The sequence below is a fragment of the Diadema antillarum genome, unplaced genomic scaffold (genome assembly GCF_040938485.1).
Source record: "Diadema antillarum isolate AM-2024a unplaced genomic scaffold, OU_Dant_1.0 seq00000076_RagTag, whole genome shotgun sequence".
In the NCBI taxonomy this organism is placed as follows: Eukaryota; Metazoa; Echinodermata; class Echinoidea; order Diadematoida; family Diadematidae; genus Diadema; species Diadema antillarum.
The window spans coordinates 166,243-184,092 of record NW_027271170.1 but is presented as its reverse complement, the minus strand read 5'-3'; the positions used below and the strand labels follow the sequence as shown (position 1 = coordinate 184,092).

Genomic DNA, 17,850 nt, shown 5'->3' with positions numbered 1-17,850 from the left:
TTTGGGGTCTCACATACATGTAGTATCTCCACAACTCAGGCTTAGTGACAGCAAAACTCATCTACTGTAAAACGAGGAAGATTCGCATGCATTTTAATTTCGTGAATTTCGCGAGAGCCGAGATTCGCGAAATTGAAATGCACGGGAAAGTTCTTGTACACTATATGCATTGAATGTTAGTTGCAACTCACGAAGATTTCATGCCACGAAAAAGGCTGTCAGCTGCAATTCGCGACAATTTTATGCCGCAAAAATTTCATGTTTTACAGTATATATCAAACAGGTCATTGTTTGAGGAGATCCCACACTGTATGTAGCAGTCAATGTCTCCTTTCTGCAAAATATTTGATGGTACATACTTGTACATTAGTCTTAGCAAAATGGGGTACCACTTCATAGGATACTTCTATGAGCTCATAGGATTTGAGTAAATTATTTCCATGAATGTCATAGTATTTTGCATCCCTCATCAAGTACTCTGGTTTAGTAGTAGTGAAATCTACCCTCACAGACCCAAGATGCAGATTTGTGGAGAGTATATTATAAGGCAATCATTGTTACGACAGACTACAGATAAATATGTACTACTTGAATAAAATTGTGCTTTTAATCATACAAGGTATGTAGGGCATTTTTTTTTTTTGCCTTTCTGATAATATGATAATGTGATAAATCTAATTTGCATATGTATTCAATGAAATAAGTGACCATACATGTAATTCTATTAGGGCATGCTATGTAACATTTGATTACAAATAGGATAAAAGCAACCAGTAGTGTGGGGGTACCATGCAATGGGTAGGCTGGCCTAACTCAGAAGTACAATGTCTTGGTGAATCTCCATATTGAATTGCATACAGCTTTATCATTGTCTCTATGTAAGCACACACAGAGTTGTGAACTCTTGACTGGAGTAGTATATGCATTAGAGTGTATACTTTGATGTATGTATGATAAGGGTACCACGTATCGGCAGGGTACCTTCACATCGGCACCCTGCGTATCATAGCTGTTAGCGTATTAAGCCCCATAAGCATTAAGCCCCATAAGCTATGAAAATGATAATAATGAAGACACAAAAAAACAAACTCATAAACAAACTAATAAACTAAACTAAACATGGCTCAATTGTACATTTCTGCTGAGTAAAACTGCCAACACGATGCATGACAGTGGAATTCATGTGTATTACGTATTGAGGGAGGGGGTGCCGATGTTGAGGTACCCTTTTAAGCCATGCAAAGAAAGTGCATCGCACACACTGAAATGGTGTTATTTCACTGTGGAGATTCTGAATCAAAAGGGCGGTCACGATATTCCAAACTGCAGTATCAAAATCATGGCCGCATATTTGAGGAAAAACTTAGGCGAATTTGTTTTTATACCTTTTGAATAAACAAGCTGCAGATCCTTAGGGTGACAAAAGCTGGTACCTTCAACCATACTTCCAGATGAGCAGTTCTGTTCTAGCAAGCCAATAATGTTTGTGGTATTTAATTGCAACCTAGTGAGCAGCGAATGAAAATTGATTCAAGCCCTTCTCTCCCCACACTACGGGGTCTTCAAAGATACATTTTAAGCTCAAAGTGGAGGAATACGGTACAACCAAGGCCATGAAGTCTATGTCTTGTAAAAATGTGCGAAAAGTTTGTCTATTTACTACAGTGGTTATTTGAAAAATTATACAACTGCTAGAAAAGCATTTGTCGAAACGATATGTTTGTCTTTTCAGAAAAGCTGACATTAGTTTGATTTATTCAGTTCTTATTTTTGTTTGCATAAAATGCAAAAGAGATAAATGTTTGTTTTGTTGGTGTTTGGGTGAGGGGTGGAAGGGATGCAAAACCAAACTGTAAGTCATTCAGCTTGGAATAAAGATTCCCATGAGAGTTTATAATTCTTGCATTTTGGTCCATTGGGGTGTAAATTGAGCATCACACACCATGGTAGCTAAAAGAAGTAATTAAGCATTCTGTCACAAAGTGTAAGTGTAGTTTGGGGAATCAGTATCTTGATATATTACAAAAAGTGTAATTTCTTTCATAAATGATATATAAAAAAGAAAAATATACTGTGTGTTCAAGTAGGATTTAGAGAATACAATAGCTTTAGAAGCAAAGAGTTATCAATGAGTCCTAGACATATTATGTGCTTTATTGTTCTTATTTTTGGAAGCAGTGCAGACCCCACAAACTCTTACCTATTTCAGTTCTTTCAAATGCACACAACGTTTACAAGATCATGAAGATTTGTTTTCATTTTGCCATGTTGTTTGTCGGTATTGTGAAGAACTTGTTTAGACTTTGCGTAATTAGCCTTCATAATTGTACTTGACCAATCTCACAAAACCAAACAGCATTGTCGGGCAGGCTGTATGGGAGTTATAGCCCCTTCACACCAAGTCCAGCCGAGACTGTGTCAAAACACAGTCAAAATGATTGCATAAAACCATTTTGCTTCCCAAGATACTATATGTGTTTGCTGTGAACAGTTGCATTGGAATAATAATTACTCAACTGATTTATATCCATTGTTTTCATGCACTGTTTTACTGGAGGCCAGGGCCATTTTTGGTATGCCCGCTCCTTTAGTTTGGCTCCACCTCAAAGGTCCTACTGTCCAAGATTCCTTTATGATTCCACTTCTTACTTATGTGATCAAAAAATGTATCAGTAATCATTTTGATTTGTGTTGATGGGGCATGGCAGCTGTGATTTTATCAGTGAATGACAGCATGTAGCCGTCTAGTGTGTTTGGTACATCAGTGTAGCTTTGTTCAGTGCAAAATAAATGTGTGTTTGTGTTTGTAGTAACAGTGATGGCTTGTAGAAATTTGTTTTAATCTTGTAAAGTGTGTTTGTCTTTCTGCTTGAACATTCTTATAGAACGTATCAGTGATTATTGAGCTTTATGAGAGAAGAATTAGGCTGTAATCTAAAAAAAGAATATAACCTTTTGAAGAATAAATGCTTAATCATTTGGATATCATTTTCAGATTTATTTGAAATGGAATCCTCTGTACTGTCAGAGTATTCAACAAGCTGAGAGCTAGTTTAATAATTCTCTGTGCTCACTTCTTATTTTTTCAGTTCTTGCCACAAGTAATAAAAAATTGGGGAGTTTCATCCTATGGAATCTGTATTGTGAATGATAGAAGTATGAATGAAACTTGATGGCAATCATTGCAAAGTTTTATTTGATGCTAGTAGACCATCAGGCTTCAGTGAGACCTACATTATCTTGACTGAGGTAATCATGCTAATCTTTCCCATCATTTGAAGATTACGATACTTTCGTTTGGAGCAGTGCATTGTCATGTTTACCTTTTTTTGTTTGTCAGCAATTTTGTAATAAGTGAGAATAATGAGAATGGAATAGTAGCTGTGTGAGTGTGTGTGTTTGTGTGTGTGAGTGGATTTTGCAGCACTTGAAAGTGTAAAATGTCTATCATTTCATTTGTGCAATAGATCACGAGTCCTTCATATTTCACTAAACATTCAACTCATCTGCGGTAAGTCTAGAGTGTGTGTACAGGTTAGAGTGTAGGGAAATGCGTAATACCAAGTTAAGTCCTCTTTAATGAGTTCATTGCACCTTCAAAGAAATAATTAATAAGCTGAATGTCTCAGTGTGCGTGAAGGTTGTGTTCCCATCCCAGTAGAATGGCATTTTACAATGAAATCACACAAGGTTATTCTTTAGACAATGTCTTGTATCTGATATGTATAGTTGCTGTAGCGGTGTTGTGGTTCTTAGTCTTGAACAAGACTAATCGCAGGGCGAGTGGTGAACATCATAACGAGTAGCAAAAGCCAACATCATTCCTTTTAACTGTCACCGTGTCAGCCCACTTGCTCCAAGTTTGTCACAAGCTGTAGTGACATAATCAGTTTTGGTTTGGTTTGGTTTTGTGTTTTGTGTTTTTCTTGCTGTATGGGGCTTATTTAAGCCTTCAGACATCAGGCCTTGTCCAAAGGAAAATGCAAAGTTATATCCTTGATTGTCTTCTGAATATGAGCAGCCCCATTTTGTACATTGTACTATACCAGTAACCGCAAGAGTGTATTTACTATAAACAAAGATTGATGTTTACTAGTGCATAAAGAGTTGTGAAAATGTAATCTACAATATTTCCCAAATGAGACATAAGTAACTGATGTGCTGAATATAATGGCATTAACTACTTACATATTTTTATCTTGCAGTATTTTGAGAAATTTTGAGTGACTTGGGGTAGATATGGTAGAAGTATGAGATAAGATGAAGGGCTATGCAACAATGTCAAACAGGCTTACATATTTAATATCATATTCAACTTTATTTTTTTCATAAGCTTAGGCTATTTTGCAGGGGTGTACAATACTTTACTTTATACTCGTAGATTTTTTTTTTTTTTTTTAAATAAATGATATGACTTTTGATGAGTTGAGTTAGAGGCGATGGCATTGTCTTGCAGTGCTCTCCATTACTTGTGGCAGATCAATATGTTTTCAGGATAGTTTTCACCTATCATCTAGAATGAAAATGTGTGTCCAGGCTTAGTCCATAGTATGGCCATTGTAGCCCGGTTGTGAAAAATTTGCACATTTCTCTCCAGTGATAAGGAGGTCGTTAGTTGTTAATCCAGCCCGAGTATGTAAGCCCATGAGTTTTATTTGTTTTTTCAAATCATATCTACTACTAAATCAGTCTATGAAGGGCAATTTGTCTGTCAGTTGCTAAAGGAATTGCAGACGTTGCATTTTCATTGTCTGTGTGGTACAAGTGGTTTGCCATTAGTTGTAGTGTTTGTCAAGACAAGATAAATGCCTCTTGTTCACAGTGGTTACCTTATTTTATGATAATGTTTGCAATATTATAAAGTATGATTACAGTTACTATAGCAACAGCTAAACATGCTCACATTTTATTGGATGTTGCCTGCCTGTTGAAGTAAATGTTACTCTAAAAATGTGCAATTATTGTGAAGTACTTTTTGCATTTTGTTGCAAGCAGAGGCAGATATGTTGCTACTGATGGAAAGATATCTCCATCGGTTGCATAACTTGCTGCCACTTTCCCAGATTATAGCTGCAACTTATGGTATTGCTACCAACTGCTCAAAGTTACCGATCGAATATAAGCAATGGCATTGTGGTCACACAACTCTTGCTGTACTGTGTGGTTCCCTCTTACTACTGACAAGTAGATAGCAGCAAACTTCTTCAACATTTTGATTGTCACATCTGATAATGGCATGACTAGCTGTGTTTGCATACTGATTGTATGTTGCCACTGGTTTCAGCCTTGCACAGTTACTTGTAGCCAGGGTTTGGATACATGACCTAAATTAAGTCTCCAGAGAAGGGAGGAATTCAGAAAGAAAAAGAAAAATCCTATAAAAGCTTCCTATTAGAGTGCAGAATATTGGTTTAAAGTGTAGAGTGAAAATAATTCATATAAATGACTGAGCAAACCACATCTTATGTATGCCGCGAGTCTAAACTTGTATTTAAAGTACAGTGCACTCCCGTTACAACGAACAAGGTTATAACGAAATTTCGTTATAACGAAGTAAATCTTGTGGTCCCAAAATTATCACCATTAAAGTCTATGGTATAAAATTCGCTTATAACGATCACGGTTATAGCGAAATTTTTGTTATAACGAAGTCTTTTCCGAGCGCCACAGACAAAGAAAAACAAAAGAAATGTGCTCCGTTGTAACGAAATGCGAATTGCATTCAAAAATATGTAGTGGAACAAGCATTTATACCGTCTCTGCATGGGTGAAGGCTTCACACCACTGCGTGTTCGCTCCTTGTGTCACGCACAGTTTCTGAGGGGAACTTGCGTTCATTATTGTAATACAGTTATCCCATCACATTTCACATAGCTTTGCAGTGTATGTATGATGAGTATTCAGCAAACAGAATATGACATATATACGTGGTTTCCTTGTTTTCGTTGTATATCGTATTTGTTCAGTTTTAACGAAAGAAAACTGCCGGTCCCGAGCATTTCGTTAAAACGGGAGTGCACTGTATCAAGTTAGTGAATCATCATACAATGTATATAACATTATGTTTAATTGTATGAGTTTTATAAATTGCTCTGCATATATGCATTTACAGATACAATGTACGTGTAATCTGTTTAACTTGAGGAGTCTTGTGTGTGTTTTGCAAAGTCCACAGAATATCAGCATTATAGCGTAACTTGGGTCTTTTTCAGATGTTCTTAAAGGTGCAATATCAATCTACTAGTATACTTCAGCCCATGGTATAAAGCAGATGTACTACAATATGAGTTACCTTGAATACCTTCCTTGCGACATGTTGAAATAAACACTGTGAAAGCTGGTTAGGTATTCCCTGTGGTAGTGGCTAATATGGTTAGTTGCGACATTGTTGTCACAAGTTGAAATGGTCTGTGCATGTGGAGATTCATGAGAACCTTCCACCACAGATTATCAATGAATGCTCAAGTTGGTCTTGCACAGTCCAAGGAGAAACCTGCTTGAAATTTGTCTTAACCCATCGAGGATGGACTGATTTTACTGTGACATTTCTCATAGACACCTGCCCGAGTATTCTTGGGAGTCATCCTCAACGTGTTAAACTCTTCTCCTAACATCCATTTCCTCTGTTCGAAGGAACCGCATACGATTCTTCCCATCCTTTTGCTCTGAGAGAAGCAGTCACTTTATTTGTCACCTATTGAAATCCATTTTCCCTTTTTTTTGTTTCATTTGTCTACTGCCAATATTATGGCTAGCAAGTTGCAAAGCTATTGTCCCTTGCACTTCCCCCATACTGTTCTTTGTTCATTGCTGTTATTGATAAAAGATGCTTGTTTACTATTTATGTATGGATGGTTTGAATTTGCAACAGTACATTTTGCATTGCATTATGGCCATTATGTTTGATTAAAGAGACAGACTATTGTGATATGATAGAAGTGAAATGTGTGTTTTTACTGTTTGTTTGATGGCTTAATTGGCAGCAAAAGAACAGTTAATGAAATGTATGGATGGGTGGCTGTAGTTGAGACTCAGGAAGATTCCCCCTTCCCCCTTCCGCACTGCAAGCACTGAAAGCAGTTTCTTGGGACAATTCCTTGTTACGAGAGGACACCATCGTATTGAAGGCAGATGATACAAGATTTTGTTTATAAATTGGAACATTGTCATAAAGTGGTCAAGATAACAAAACCCTGTTATATCAAGATAACTTTCAGGTTCCACCCTTTGTATTTCTTTGTTTTTGTATGGCGATATAGCGAGAACCTGATGGGTTAAATCGATGTTGCAAAATTTGGTTGGGAAGATTTATGCCAAAAAGGAGAAGCAAGGCACACTTAAAGGACAAGTTCAGCTTCATAGACATGTGGATTGAGTGAGGGCAACAATATTAGCAGAACACATCAGTGAAAGTTTGGGGAAAATCCGTTCAAAAGTTATGAATTTTTAAAGTATTTGTGCAACTACTGCCGGAGGAGAAGACTACTACTGTGCATGATGTCACATGCGTACAACAATATAAGGAAAATAAAAAGAGAATTTCACAAAACTTGACTTTTTGAATAAAGTGCACATTTCTTCGACATGTTACTGACTAGGGGTAATATTATTTCCCCTGATTTCTGAAAGAGAGAAGTCGATTGTTCTTTTATTATGTGAGAAAAGTGAGAATATCTTCAATTTTCTTTATACTTTCTTTATATAGTTGTACTCATATGACATCACAAGCTATAGTAATCTTCTCATCCAGCCGTGACTGAGCAGAAACTTCAAAAATTCATAACTTTTGAATGGATTGTCCGAATCTCCTCAAACTCTCATTGATGTGTTCTACTAATATTGCTGCATTCACTCAACCCGTATGTCTATGAAGGTGAACTTGTCCTTTAAATACACTACATGTTCACGTCATTCTCAAGGTACTTGCCTGCACCCCAAAACACACTGAGACACAGAAATCTATAGACACTCTCACAGAACACACACACACACACACACAACACACACACCAAATGATTTTGACATAGCTTCAAATGTAGTCATACTATAAATGAGTTTCTCGTTCCTGTGTACCAGTATCTACTTGTATTTTATGATGGTAATACACAACATTTTACAAAATACTCAGTGTGTACACCATAAAACTTCTCCCCTCCAGCTGCTGTTTGTTTGATGACATCACACATTACTATCCTGATGTAATAATAATAATAATTAATGATAATAATTGTTTTGGATATAAACTCCAAATTTTATTGTCCAAAAATGGAAATTCTTTTTGCCCAATCGATCGTGGGCCTGGCAGCCACTGAGCAGCGCCAGATCGACGTTGCTCTAACCTTTTCAACTGTTGAACGGCAAACAAGGTAGCAGCAACGACGCGGCTGGGGTTTGAACCCACGACCTCCCGATTGTGAGGGCAGCCGCTCTACTCACTGAGCCAACACATCAGTATAAATGCAACACACAAGTTTCTCACAGCTGCATCACACACACACGTCCTACGGCACCCAATGCCTTTCAGCATAATCAGTGAATACTTGCTATTGACTGTTCAAAGTGGCATAAGATTATCTCACTGCATAGAGTAATAGTTATTGTTTTCTGTCTTTTCATACAGTACAGCATTCACAGTGAAATGATCAACTATTGGTCCCGGAGACATCTACAAGTTTCTACCACAAACCCATATGCATTCACCAGCCACGTACCTGCTTGAACCAGTTATGAATCGTGTACAAAACACTTTAATATTAAAGCATACACACATTTATCATCTTGCCATTTCATAGCTAGTTTATTGTACACTATTCAATATTTCTACCACAGAAACAGTGCTCACACCTAAAAACTAATGCACATGGACATGAATCTGACCACAAGATTGACATAATAATCAGTGACACAAACATGAGAATATCACACAACTCTTGTTGAAAAAAAAAATGATGCAGGAAAAAAAAAATGGAATGGTTTAGCTGCTCTATTCAGTTTCAAATCATCTACCTCAGCCATCACATATCAGTTGATCACTACACACAAGGATTGCACAATAACATCTGAAAGATAAAGATATTGCAGGGAACAGAAGAGGGTAAACTTAATTTCCTATTTTTCCCCAACTTAACCCTAACTAGGCCGGGGGGGGGGGGGGGGGGGGGGGGGGGCCTCCGAGGCCCCCCCCCGCGACATTTCACGCGATGTATCGCTATCGCGAGAAGCTATCGCCGCGACGTTTCATGACTTTTTTTTTTCGAGTCTCCCGCATCTTTTGACACCAAATTTGCGATGCCCGGGTGCGCGGTTCCGAAGTTGCGCATGAATATGCACGTGCATGTCAAACCAAAAATTGCTCAAAAACATGAATTTGTGTACAATTTCAGTGCAAACTGTGTTTACAGGCAAATTTCATAAAAGCATGATTATTTCGGGGTTCTATTGATTAAAATCAATTAATAACGCATTTTCTTGATCGGAACAATGTCACGGACAAATTTCATCGAAAAAACAATGAAAAACATAAAGTCGAAAAACAGAGAAATACATAAGAAATTCAAAAAACAATAAAATACTTAGGAAATTTTTTCTGATTGCGCAATTTTTTTCTCGTACATTTGCTAAGGGCACTAAAAAGAATATTCACACAAAAGTTGTGCCTGTTTTGAGCTTTATGTAGTGATTTATACCAAATTCTCTGATTTCATGCGTCATTATGCATAAATTAGCATAATTTAGTGTAAATGATAATTTTTGAAAAAATTAACTTCATGGTACTTTAGATTACATCATAGGCAATGCGCGTGCCAATTTTCGTCGCGATCGCGCGGTCGACGGCCGAGATCCGGAGGGGGGGCCTGGGAGGCCCCCCCCCCCGGCTCTATCATCTACCTAAATAGCCCGGCCTAGTTAGGGTTAAGTCTTAACCATAGTTAACTTGTATCGATTTTGCTATTTTAAAGTAAAAAAAAAAACAAAAAAACTAGTCAATCAACGTGTAGAAATATTGCATACATCCATACTAACCCAATTATCATTCTTTAATTCACAATTCCAAGGGTCACAATGTGGATCGTAGATATGTTTGGTTCGCTGAATGCCTTCAAAATGACAATTCTAATTGAAGACTTGTCTCTCTCACATCCCCTCGTGTTTTATGGGGTCTCGGCAGTGACACAGAACAATGTACATCATGTGACTACACTCAATAGGCGCTATATTTGTTCCATATCTCTGCTTAACATGTATTTTGCATGATTTCACTTTTAGTACCGGGTAAACATTTGGAATGTATCAATGAAAATGTTCACACACTTTACTACAGGTGTATATATCCTTGTTCAATTTTCTGACAATATTGCTAGGATCCACTTTAGATAGGCCACATATGAAAAAAACCTAAAACCTCCAACAAGAAGAACTTTGAATTGTGCCTGCAGTATAATGAACATACACCATTTGTCTGCAGTTTTGTTCAAATACATTATGTCTTTGGTTTAGCTTTTTGTTCACTGAAATAAATGCCCTACAAGACAACAGGGCAAATCCAAGTTTACATACACATGTATTATAGTTTGGCTTTATACAATATGCATACTGTAGATCTGCGATTTAGTGTATGTACACTTACATATGTAAACTATGTAACAACATCAGCATTGCATGTACCTACATTGTACTTTGATCTGAAATTTTGTTGTTGTACATAGATGTTGTCAGACACTTGGAGAATTCTTGCCATCATAAGATTGCACTAACACATCCACAGTCCTACAGATACACTAACAAACCTATTGTTTACTAGCAAACTTGTCTCAGTATTACATGCACAACACGTACTGCAACACTGGCTTTGTTTTTGACACATGATTAGTTGGTACATATATAGAAGTCACAATATAACTGTACAGTATGACATATTCACTGTATGAAATTTTTGCACGGACTGTCGCTGATATTAACCCGTTGAGGACAGTTTGATTTTGCTACAACACGCATTTTCCATAGACACCTGCCCGAGTATACTCGGGACTCGTCCTCAACGGGTTAAGTGCATTAAACAGACAAGAACTTTTATGAACATTGTGATTTCGTGAATCTTAGCTCTCGCGAAATTCATGGAATAAAATATTGCATGCCAACATTCCTTGCTTTACAGTATCTTTTATGACAGTTGCACAAAAGTTTGAATGATTTAAAGTTTGCACTTCCAATGTCATATTGTAGGCATGATATCAAAGCTTGCTACTACTACTAACCCGATTTCATTTTCTTTTCTTTTCTCTTTTTTATTTCTCAACTTGACACATCGTTTGCAGGAGTAATGAAAAACTCATTGAAGTCAGAGAAATATGCTTTGTAATGTCTGCAGGTCATACTTGTCATGACTTTCAAATATCTGTTTAAAGTTTGAGCTGTGTTTTGAAATGGTAGATTTTGCTGTAGTTTTGTTGTACAGTACCGGTATGTAACCGGCATGACAAACTATCTAATTGTACATGCATATATTCTCTGATGAAATGATACTTTTATATTTACTTTTCAACATCGGACCCACAAACAGCACGTGGAAGACTTTTTATGGTATTTCAGTTTATGGCTGATTGTCTGTTTGACGGCTTGAATTAAAATGGAACCACAGCATGATTGCTTGTATGAAGAAAAATAGAAGAATCAACTTTAGCAAAATTGTATCACTTTCATTTAAGGGCAATTCTGGACTACTGAAAGTTAGTTTGAAAACAAAAAGTAGAAAGTGATGACTAAAAAAAGTTAAAATTTGATCAAAAGCAGATACCATTTACTGTAAAAGTGGTAATTTTCGTGGTGTTGAAATTTTTGCGCATTTCGCGCAACCAGAAACTAGCGCGAAAATAAAAGCACGCGAATATTTTTGCCTGTCATATGTTCCTAGGCATGATATCTTGATTCCGCGGATTTAAAAACACGCGAAACTCTTCTTACCCGGCCAAGCGCGAAAATATCCACTTTTATAGTAAAACAATTATTAAGAATAGTGGCCATCTTTTTGGAAAACAATTCTTGAGCAGTCGATAGGAGTATGCAAATGAATGAGTTGATACTGTCATCATCCCACAATTTTTCATTGATGATGTTAAAAAGTAAGTGATGAAGATTAATTTTTTTGCCAAAAAGTGTTATATATTAAAGGTCCTGTTTACCTTTGGGAACAGTGATTTATACAATTTTCAAGATATGACATTAATGCATATGTGTAGGTCTGTTGTACCACAAAACATCCTATCATACAAAATTTTGGCGATAAAACCTAAAATATAAGGAGATATCTGTATTTTTCTCGATAAGCCGTAACTGTAGACGGTTTAGGCTGGAAACATTTTTATGATAACTATTGTTCACATTTTGTATTCTTAACAATACTTAACATCGATTTTACCGATTCAAATTTTTACAGGGGTTGTTTCTATCACTAACTCACATTTTGGAACTAACTTAAAGCACTAATACTGGGTTTTTGTTTCATGTGCAAATGGTAAATTATCCCTTTAAGTTATTCACAGTTGAGCAACTTCAGGACGATGATCGGTCTGATATTTGGATTTCAGACTGGGGCATAATTGTTTTAGAAAAAAAGGAAATGCAAAGATTTGTGTGCAAACTGTTGTATATGGCAAGTTTTGAGGTGGTGATGTAGACACAAACTTTACTCATTTGTGCATTATATTGACTGTTCAAGAATTGTTTTATGAAATTTAGCAAAACTTCATAACTACACAACTTCCTTCATTCTTATTACTCATATGGCCAACTCCACGGGTAAAAGGCTTAAAAACTTTCTCCCTCTCCTTCTTCTAAAGCAAAAAAAAAAGAAAAAAGAAAAAAGAAAAAAAAAAAACTGAATCTCTGCGGCGGCGGCGGACGCGGCGCGACGAGGCCAATCCATAGTATACATGCTATTACTAGTATCCCCCGAACAGAGTTCGGAGGATGCTAGTAATAGCATGTTGGCAAATCAGATTGCAAATATACTGTCCAGCCTTATACATGTACAGTATGTACATTCACTGCAAGAGAATATTGGTTTGAAATTCTATGAGAAAAAGTATGCAACAGACCATCGAAAGTCATTCTGTCTTGACATACTTGGGCAACAACAAATCACTTTGGGACAACTGGACTTGACAGTTTTGGTACACACATTGTATATGCTTGGTGTGGCAGTCATAGTTCAGAGTAGACTTTGTTCGCTTATTCACAGGTTCACTGTATTTATCATTTACACCGTGTAAATTGGTTGGGCAGTAAGAGCCTGCTAACCTCGCACTCAGGGTGTATAGTATCCAGTGGTAACTAGACAAATTACAATTTTTAATCAGTTGCCACATGATTTTGGGGGGGGGAAGCAATTTCAGTCTGTTTGTCTTTGATCTATTTGCAAGGTAGTATGTGTATTGAACAATGATGTCTGTCACACTACGCATTTTTGGGCAGCGCAAGAAAATTTTTACTTACTAAATTCTGTCATGAAGATATGCGAATCATCTTCATCGACTACATTGTTGTTCTGATTGCTTGATCCTGTGTACTTCACAAGAGCATTAGGTAAGTCAACTTTATCCTTGTTACCACCACTTGTACTTCCTTCTTTCTTACTGGACTTCTGTTTATAAGCTTGACCTTTGGCACTCTGCTCAGAATGATCGTCATTGCTTTCGCTGCCCTGTGGTTCTGGACGTGCAAATGGTGGCTTGAACATGCGGGAGTGCCGAGAGTTAGTAGAATCTGAAGTTGGCAAAGACCCAGGAAATTTGTCTCTGGCAGTTGATTTCCTGGGAGGCCTATGCCTTCCACGGTGATTCTCCTTTCGGGGAGAGCCTGGCTTAGAACCCATGGAGCCTGCAACCCACTCATACGGCCTTGCCTTCGGTTCTGGAGGCTGATCACATTCTGGCAGCTCCTCCCTTCTGTGCTTCAGCCCACTGTCCACTCTCTTTCCCTTACCCTCTTTGGCACGATTGATTCTATCTTTGGCAATCTTTGGGATGACGTCGGAGAGTTCTGCCTCAGCATCCTGCTCAGGTTTTGGCTGCCTCTTTGTCCGCTCCTCTTGGATCAGTTTCTGCCTCAGCCACTCGTCATAGCTCATCCCCTTGAGGGGGTTCTGTGAAGTACAGGCTCTCTGGCCAGAAAATGCTTTGCCACTGTCTTTCTCATCACTTTTCTTATCTCCACCATCTTTATCAGCTGGGACCTTCTTACCCTGGCCATATTTCTGCTTGGACCTCTTCTTTCTCTTCTTTTTCTCCACACCCGGTGCTGGCACTTTCTCACCAAATGCACTAACAGACATCCGCTGCCTCTCCTTGAAGATTTGTTCTCGTCTCTGCCTCTCCTCTTCCTCCTGCTTCCTTTCCTCCCTTGCCTTCATTTTTTCTTCCCTTCTCCTCTTCTGCAGTTGGCTCTGTTTTTGGATGGACCAAGTGTTGTACGACTTTTCAGCTTCAATGACTTTTTCCTCCCTCTGACTGGCAGCAGCCCTGGCGGCCCGCTCCTCTTCCTGCTCTTTGATCCGTTCAGCTCTGCGTTGCCGTCGTATCAAGGCATTCTTGTGTCTCAGCCACTTCTTGATTTCAGGATTATCAGTATTACACAGTCTGTGATCTGAGGGACTGACTTCTCTCTTTGGACGAGGGGGTAGTTGAAGGCCATCAGCTGATTCCCAAGCCCTTCTGGGTGACGAAGATCTCTTCTTTCTTCTCGGTGACTTGGATCTACTTTTTCTACTGGACTGTTCCCCAGTAGAAAATGACCTATGCTGAGGAGATCGTGGGCTCAAAATATCTCGCAGAATGCTATTCTCGATTTCAATGTACCTTGGCGTTCTGTTGCTACTCTCACCACCTTTCGATTCTATTTCAGAGTCGTCATGACTTATTCTGTCTTTTTGCAAATCATTTCTGTCCTCTCCATCAAAGACATCGTCTACTTCCTCTTCACTGCTCGCATCCTGTGCTTCAAGCACAAATGAAACTCTCCTTGTCCTCTTTGTTGACTCTTTCTTACGTTCGGCTTCTTCTTCATTATCCCTGGCAATTTCTGCATCAAACATAACCACCTGTCGTTCCTTAATCTCATCTTGGTTAACAATCTCCTCTTCCTCCTCCTCCTCAATGATGGTGACAAAAGTCCTTTCGATAGGCTTTGGCGGTGAGGATGACTTGGTGGATGATTTTGAAGCACTGGATGCATTAGATCTTGAAGACGACCTTGATGCATTCGAATTTGACGAATGTCTTGATGAGTGGGATGCACCTGAGGATGATGACCTTGCCGAGGAGTGAGAAGCCTGGGATGAGACAGAAGATGCTGATTGAGGACGCTGTCTTTGCATATCATCTCTGTCCCTATCTGCTCTTCCCTTCCTCCGACGTCCCTTCTCACCATTTCTTGTTCTCCTGCGGGATGCTCTCTCATCCTTTCCTTGATTGACACACAGCTTCTTGAGTGCAGACACTGCCTGCTTCTCAAGCTGCTGGACAGCCATCAGCTCTGCCAGCTCAGCATACTTCTCCTTCAGGATGTCATCTGATGTCTTGATGCCTGGTTTCCGTGGTGACAAACTCTGCCTGGATGCCCTGGTTGGTGAGATGTCCCCTGCCGCCATTCGCTGCAGGATCTGAAGGGCTTGGTATTTGGCCTTGAATTGTGACATCTTGGTTTGGTAGTGTCATAGTTTGCCCTGAAGGGTTGATAACGTGATAAAAGAATGTCTCGATATTAATATTCAGCTTTCGAGGAGAGGTACCTATTAAGTGGAACAAATCATAAGTATTTCATGGTAAACATTGATTTGAGGTAATCACATCAAATATCTGTCCACTGAAACATGTTCATCTGGTGTGGGTTATTGATTACACGTTGGGGTAACCCACTGAGAAGCAAGTTCTCTGACATAAATACTGTAAATTAGTAAATATGATCATGCCTACAGTAGTACAGTACAACTGGATAAAGTGTATGTTCTTTGCAGCTAACATGCTTAAAGGGTGTGTACAGTTCTGGTCGAGGTGTAGATTTAGCTTTTAACGTTTTGCGAGATATTCAGAAACTACTCTATGAGATGTCAAAGAGCATGCAGTTCTAAGGGATATCAAAAGTTTATTCGATGAAAATCGGGTTTTGAAATGGCTGAGATATCCAAGAACAAGGTGAAACAAAGAGATCCTAATAAAGTCTTGGCATGTCGCCTTTTATTACTATCACTTTTTGGATATATCTGATATATCTCAGCCACTTGAAAACCAATTTTCATCAAATAAATATTGAATCCTACTTAGAATTACATGCTCTTTCATAATTCATAAGAGGCTTTCCATTATCTCACTTAGGAATGTTCAAAACATGAATCCCTACCTTAACCAGTACTGTACAGTCCCTTTAAAGTAGCGACAAGTTACATTAATCATCGCAACATCAAAGCGAGCAAAGAACTGATAATATTCAGGATGCCAAGTTAAAAAAAAATTCTATGAGTGAGATATTCATGACTCAGCATCTCAGCATGCGAATATGTGCGCGAGCGAGGGTGTGGGAGGGTTTTTTCCTCCCTGTGGCCCGAGTCCCACGCACGGTAGGGAGCTTTTTCAATTTTTAGCTCTTAATGGTGCAATTAGGTGCATACTTAAGTGACTATAGGACAAAAGGAAAATATACCTTCATTTGCAACTAATGAACTATCACTTTAATCTTTTGAGCTATGCTCATTTATTTATAGGCCGAAGTTGCAGACTTCGCCTGATGCGTGAAAAAAATGCGTGAGATCATGAGATGGCCCCTAATTAGTAAATGCTTGAGTCTCATGCAGAATGCATGAGACTTGGTAGCTCTGAATATTAATAAGCTTTAAGTTTATCGTTTAGCGTTAAATGTGCACCACATTTCCACGCCCACTCAGCCACTGGATGGCACTGCATATAAAACTTTAAACTGCACTGCAGTTTGCAGCGCAGCGGAGCTGAACATCGCATCACACTGCATGCGTGTATTGCATTGTAGCTCTACCATTATCCAAATTTTATAGGTTTTATGCCCAGTTTAGCCAAAGAAATATGAAAGGGATGCAACAATGTTCCCCTTGTGCAACACAGCAGTCGACATAACAAAAAAGCCAACATGTGGGACCACACCGAAAGGAAAAACTTAATCGCCACAGTAGTAGAGTTGTTTATCATGAAATTCGGGCACAGTTCAACAACAATTTATTAACACAAACGCATCATAACTTACCAAAGAAATCTCTTTGAAAGGCAGCACCATTAATTCTTCTACATTCTCAAAATCAATATTCTAGCTCAATTAATAGCAGATATAGACACATTGCTATCGAGCAGAACACATCCACAGCACCAACACGTAAAGTTTTTACGATCATCGTGCCGTCTCTAATTGATTGGCTGTTGGTTTCAGTAAACGTCCCCCCTGCACGTGCATAATTATGTTTGATGTTTTAACATATTCACCTATATGATTTGCAACTAGTTCTTTATCTAACTTTACGCCGTTTTAGAAATTAAAAGTTTTTTACCATTTCCATATGAGATTCTCGAAAAATTTGATTATTTAGATGAACATAAATGTATATCCGCAATATTCCACTGCAGTATATAGGTTCAGGAAGGAACAGCCACAGCGTTGCTAGGAAACCTCATGGACATCTCTATTATATTATGGGGTATATAATAGGAGAAAAAGAAAATTTTTTTCACATATGTACAGGTCTAAATTAGATTAAAAACAGACAATTTTTGTAAAAAGTTAATTTCAGATATATCTATTTGCAAAAAATTGTGTAATTTTGAGCACTGATGGGAA

At 38.2% G+C, this 17,850-nt stretch overlaps 1 protein-coding gene across 1 annotated transcript; it reads right to left on the bottom strand.

Annotated features, from left to right (window-relative positions):
* Nucleotides 1-13,483: 13,483 nt before the first annotated feature.
* LOC139726023 (uncharacterized) lies at nucleotides 13,484-17,397 on the bottom strand. The gene is made up of 2 exons (XM_071637105.1): nucleotides 17,266-17,397; nucleotides 13,484-15,718 (listed from the first exon to the last, which is right to left on the bottom strand). The coding sequence occupies exon 2, from the start codon at nucleotides 15,689-15,691 to the stop codon at nucleotides 13,484-13,486; it is 2,208 nt and encodes a 735-aa protein (XP_071493206.1). The 5' UTR covers nucleotides 15,692-15,718; nucleotides 17,266-17,397.
* Between the last annotated feature and the right edge of the window lie 453 nt (nucleotides 17,398-17,850).

Coding starts and splice junctions, on each gene's coding strand:
- LOC139726023 (XM_071637105.1), bottom strand. CDS start 15,691: ATGTCACAATTCAAGGCCAAATACCAAGCCCTTCAGATCCTGCAGCGA.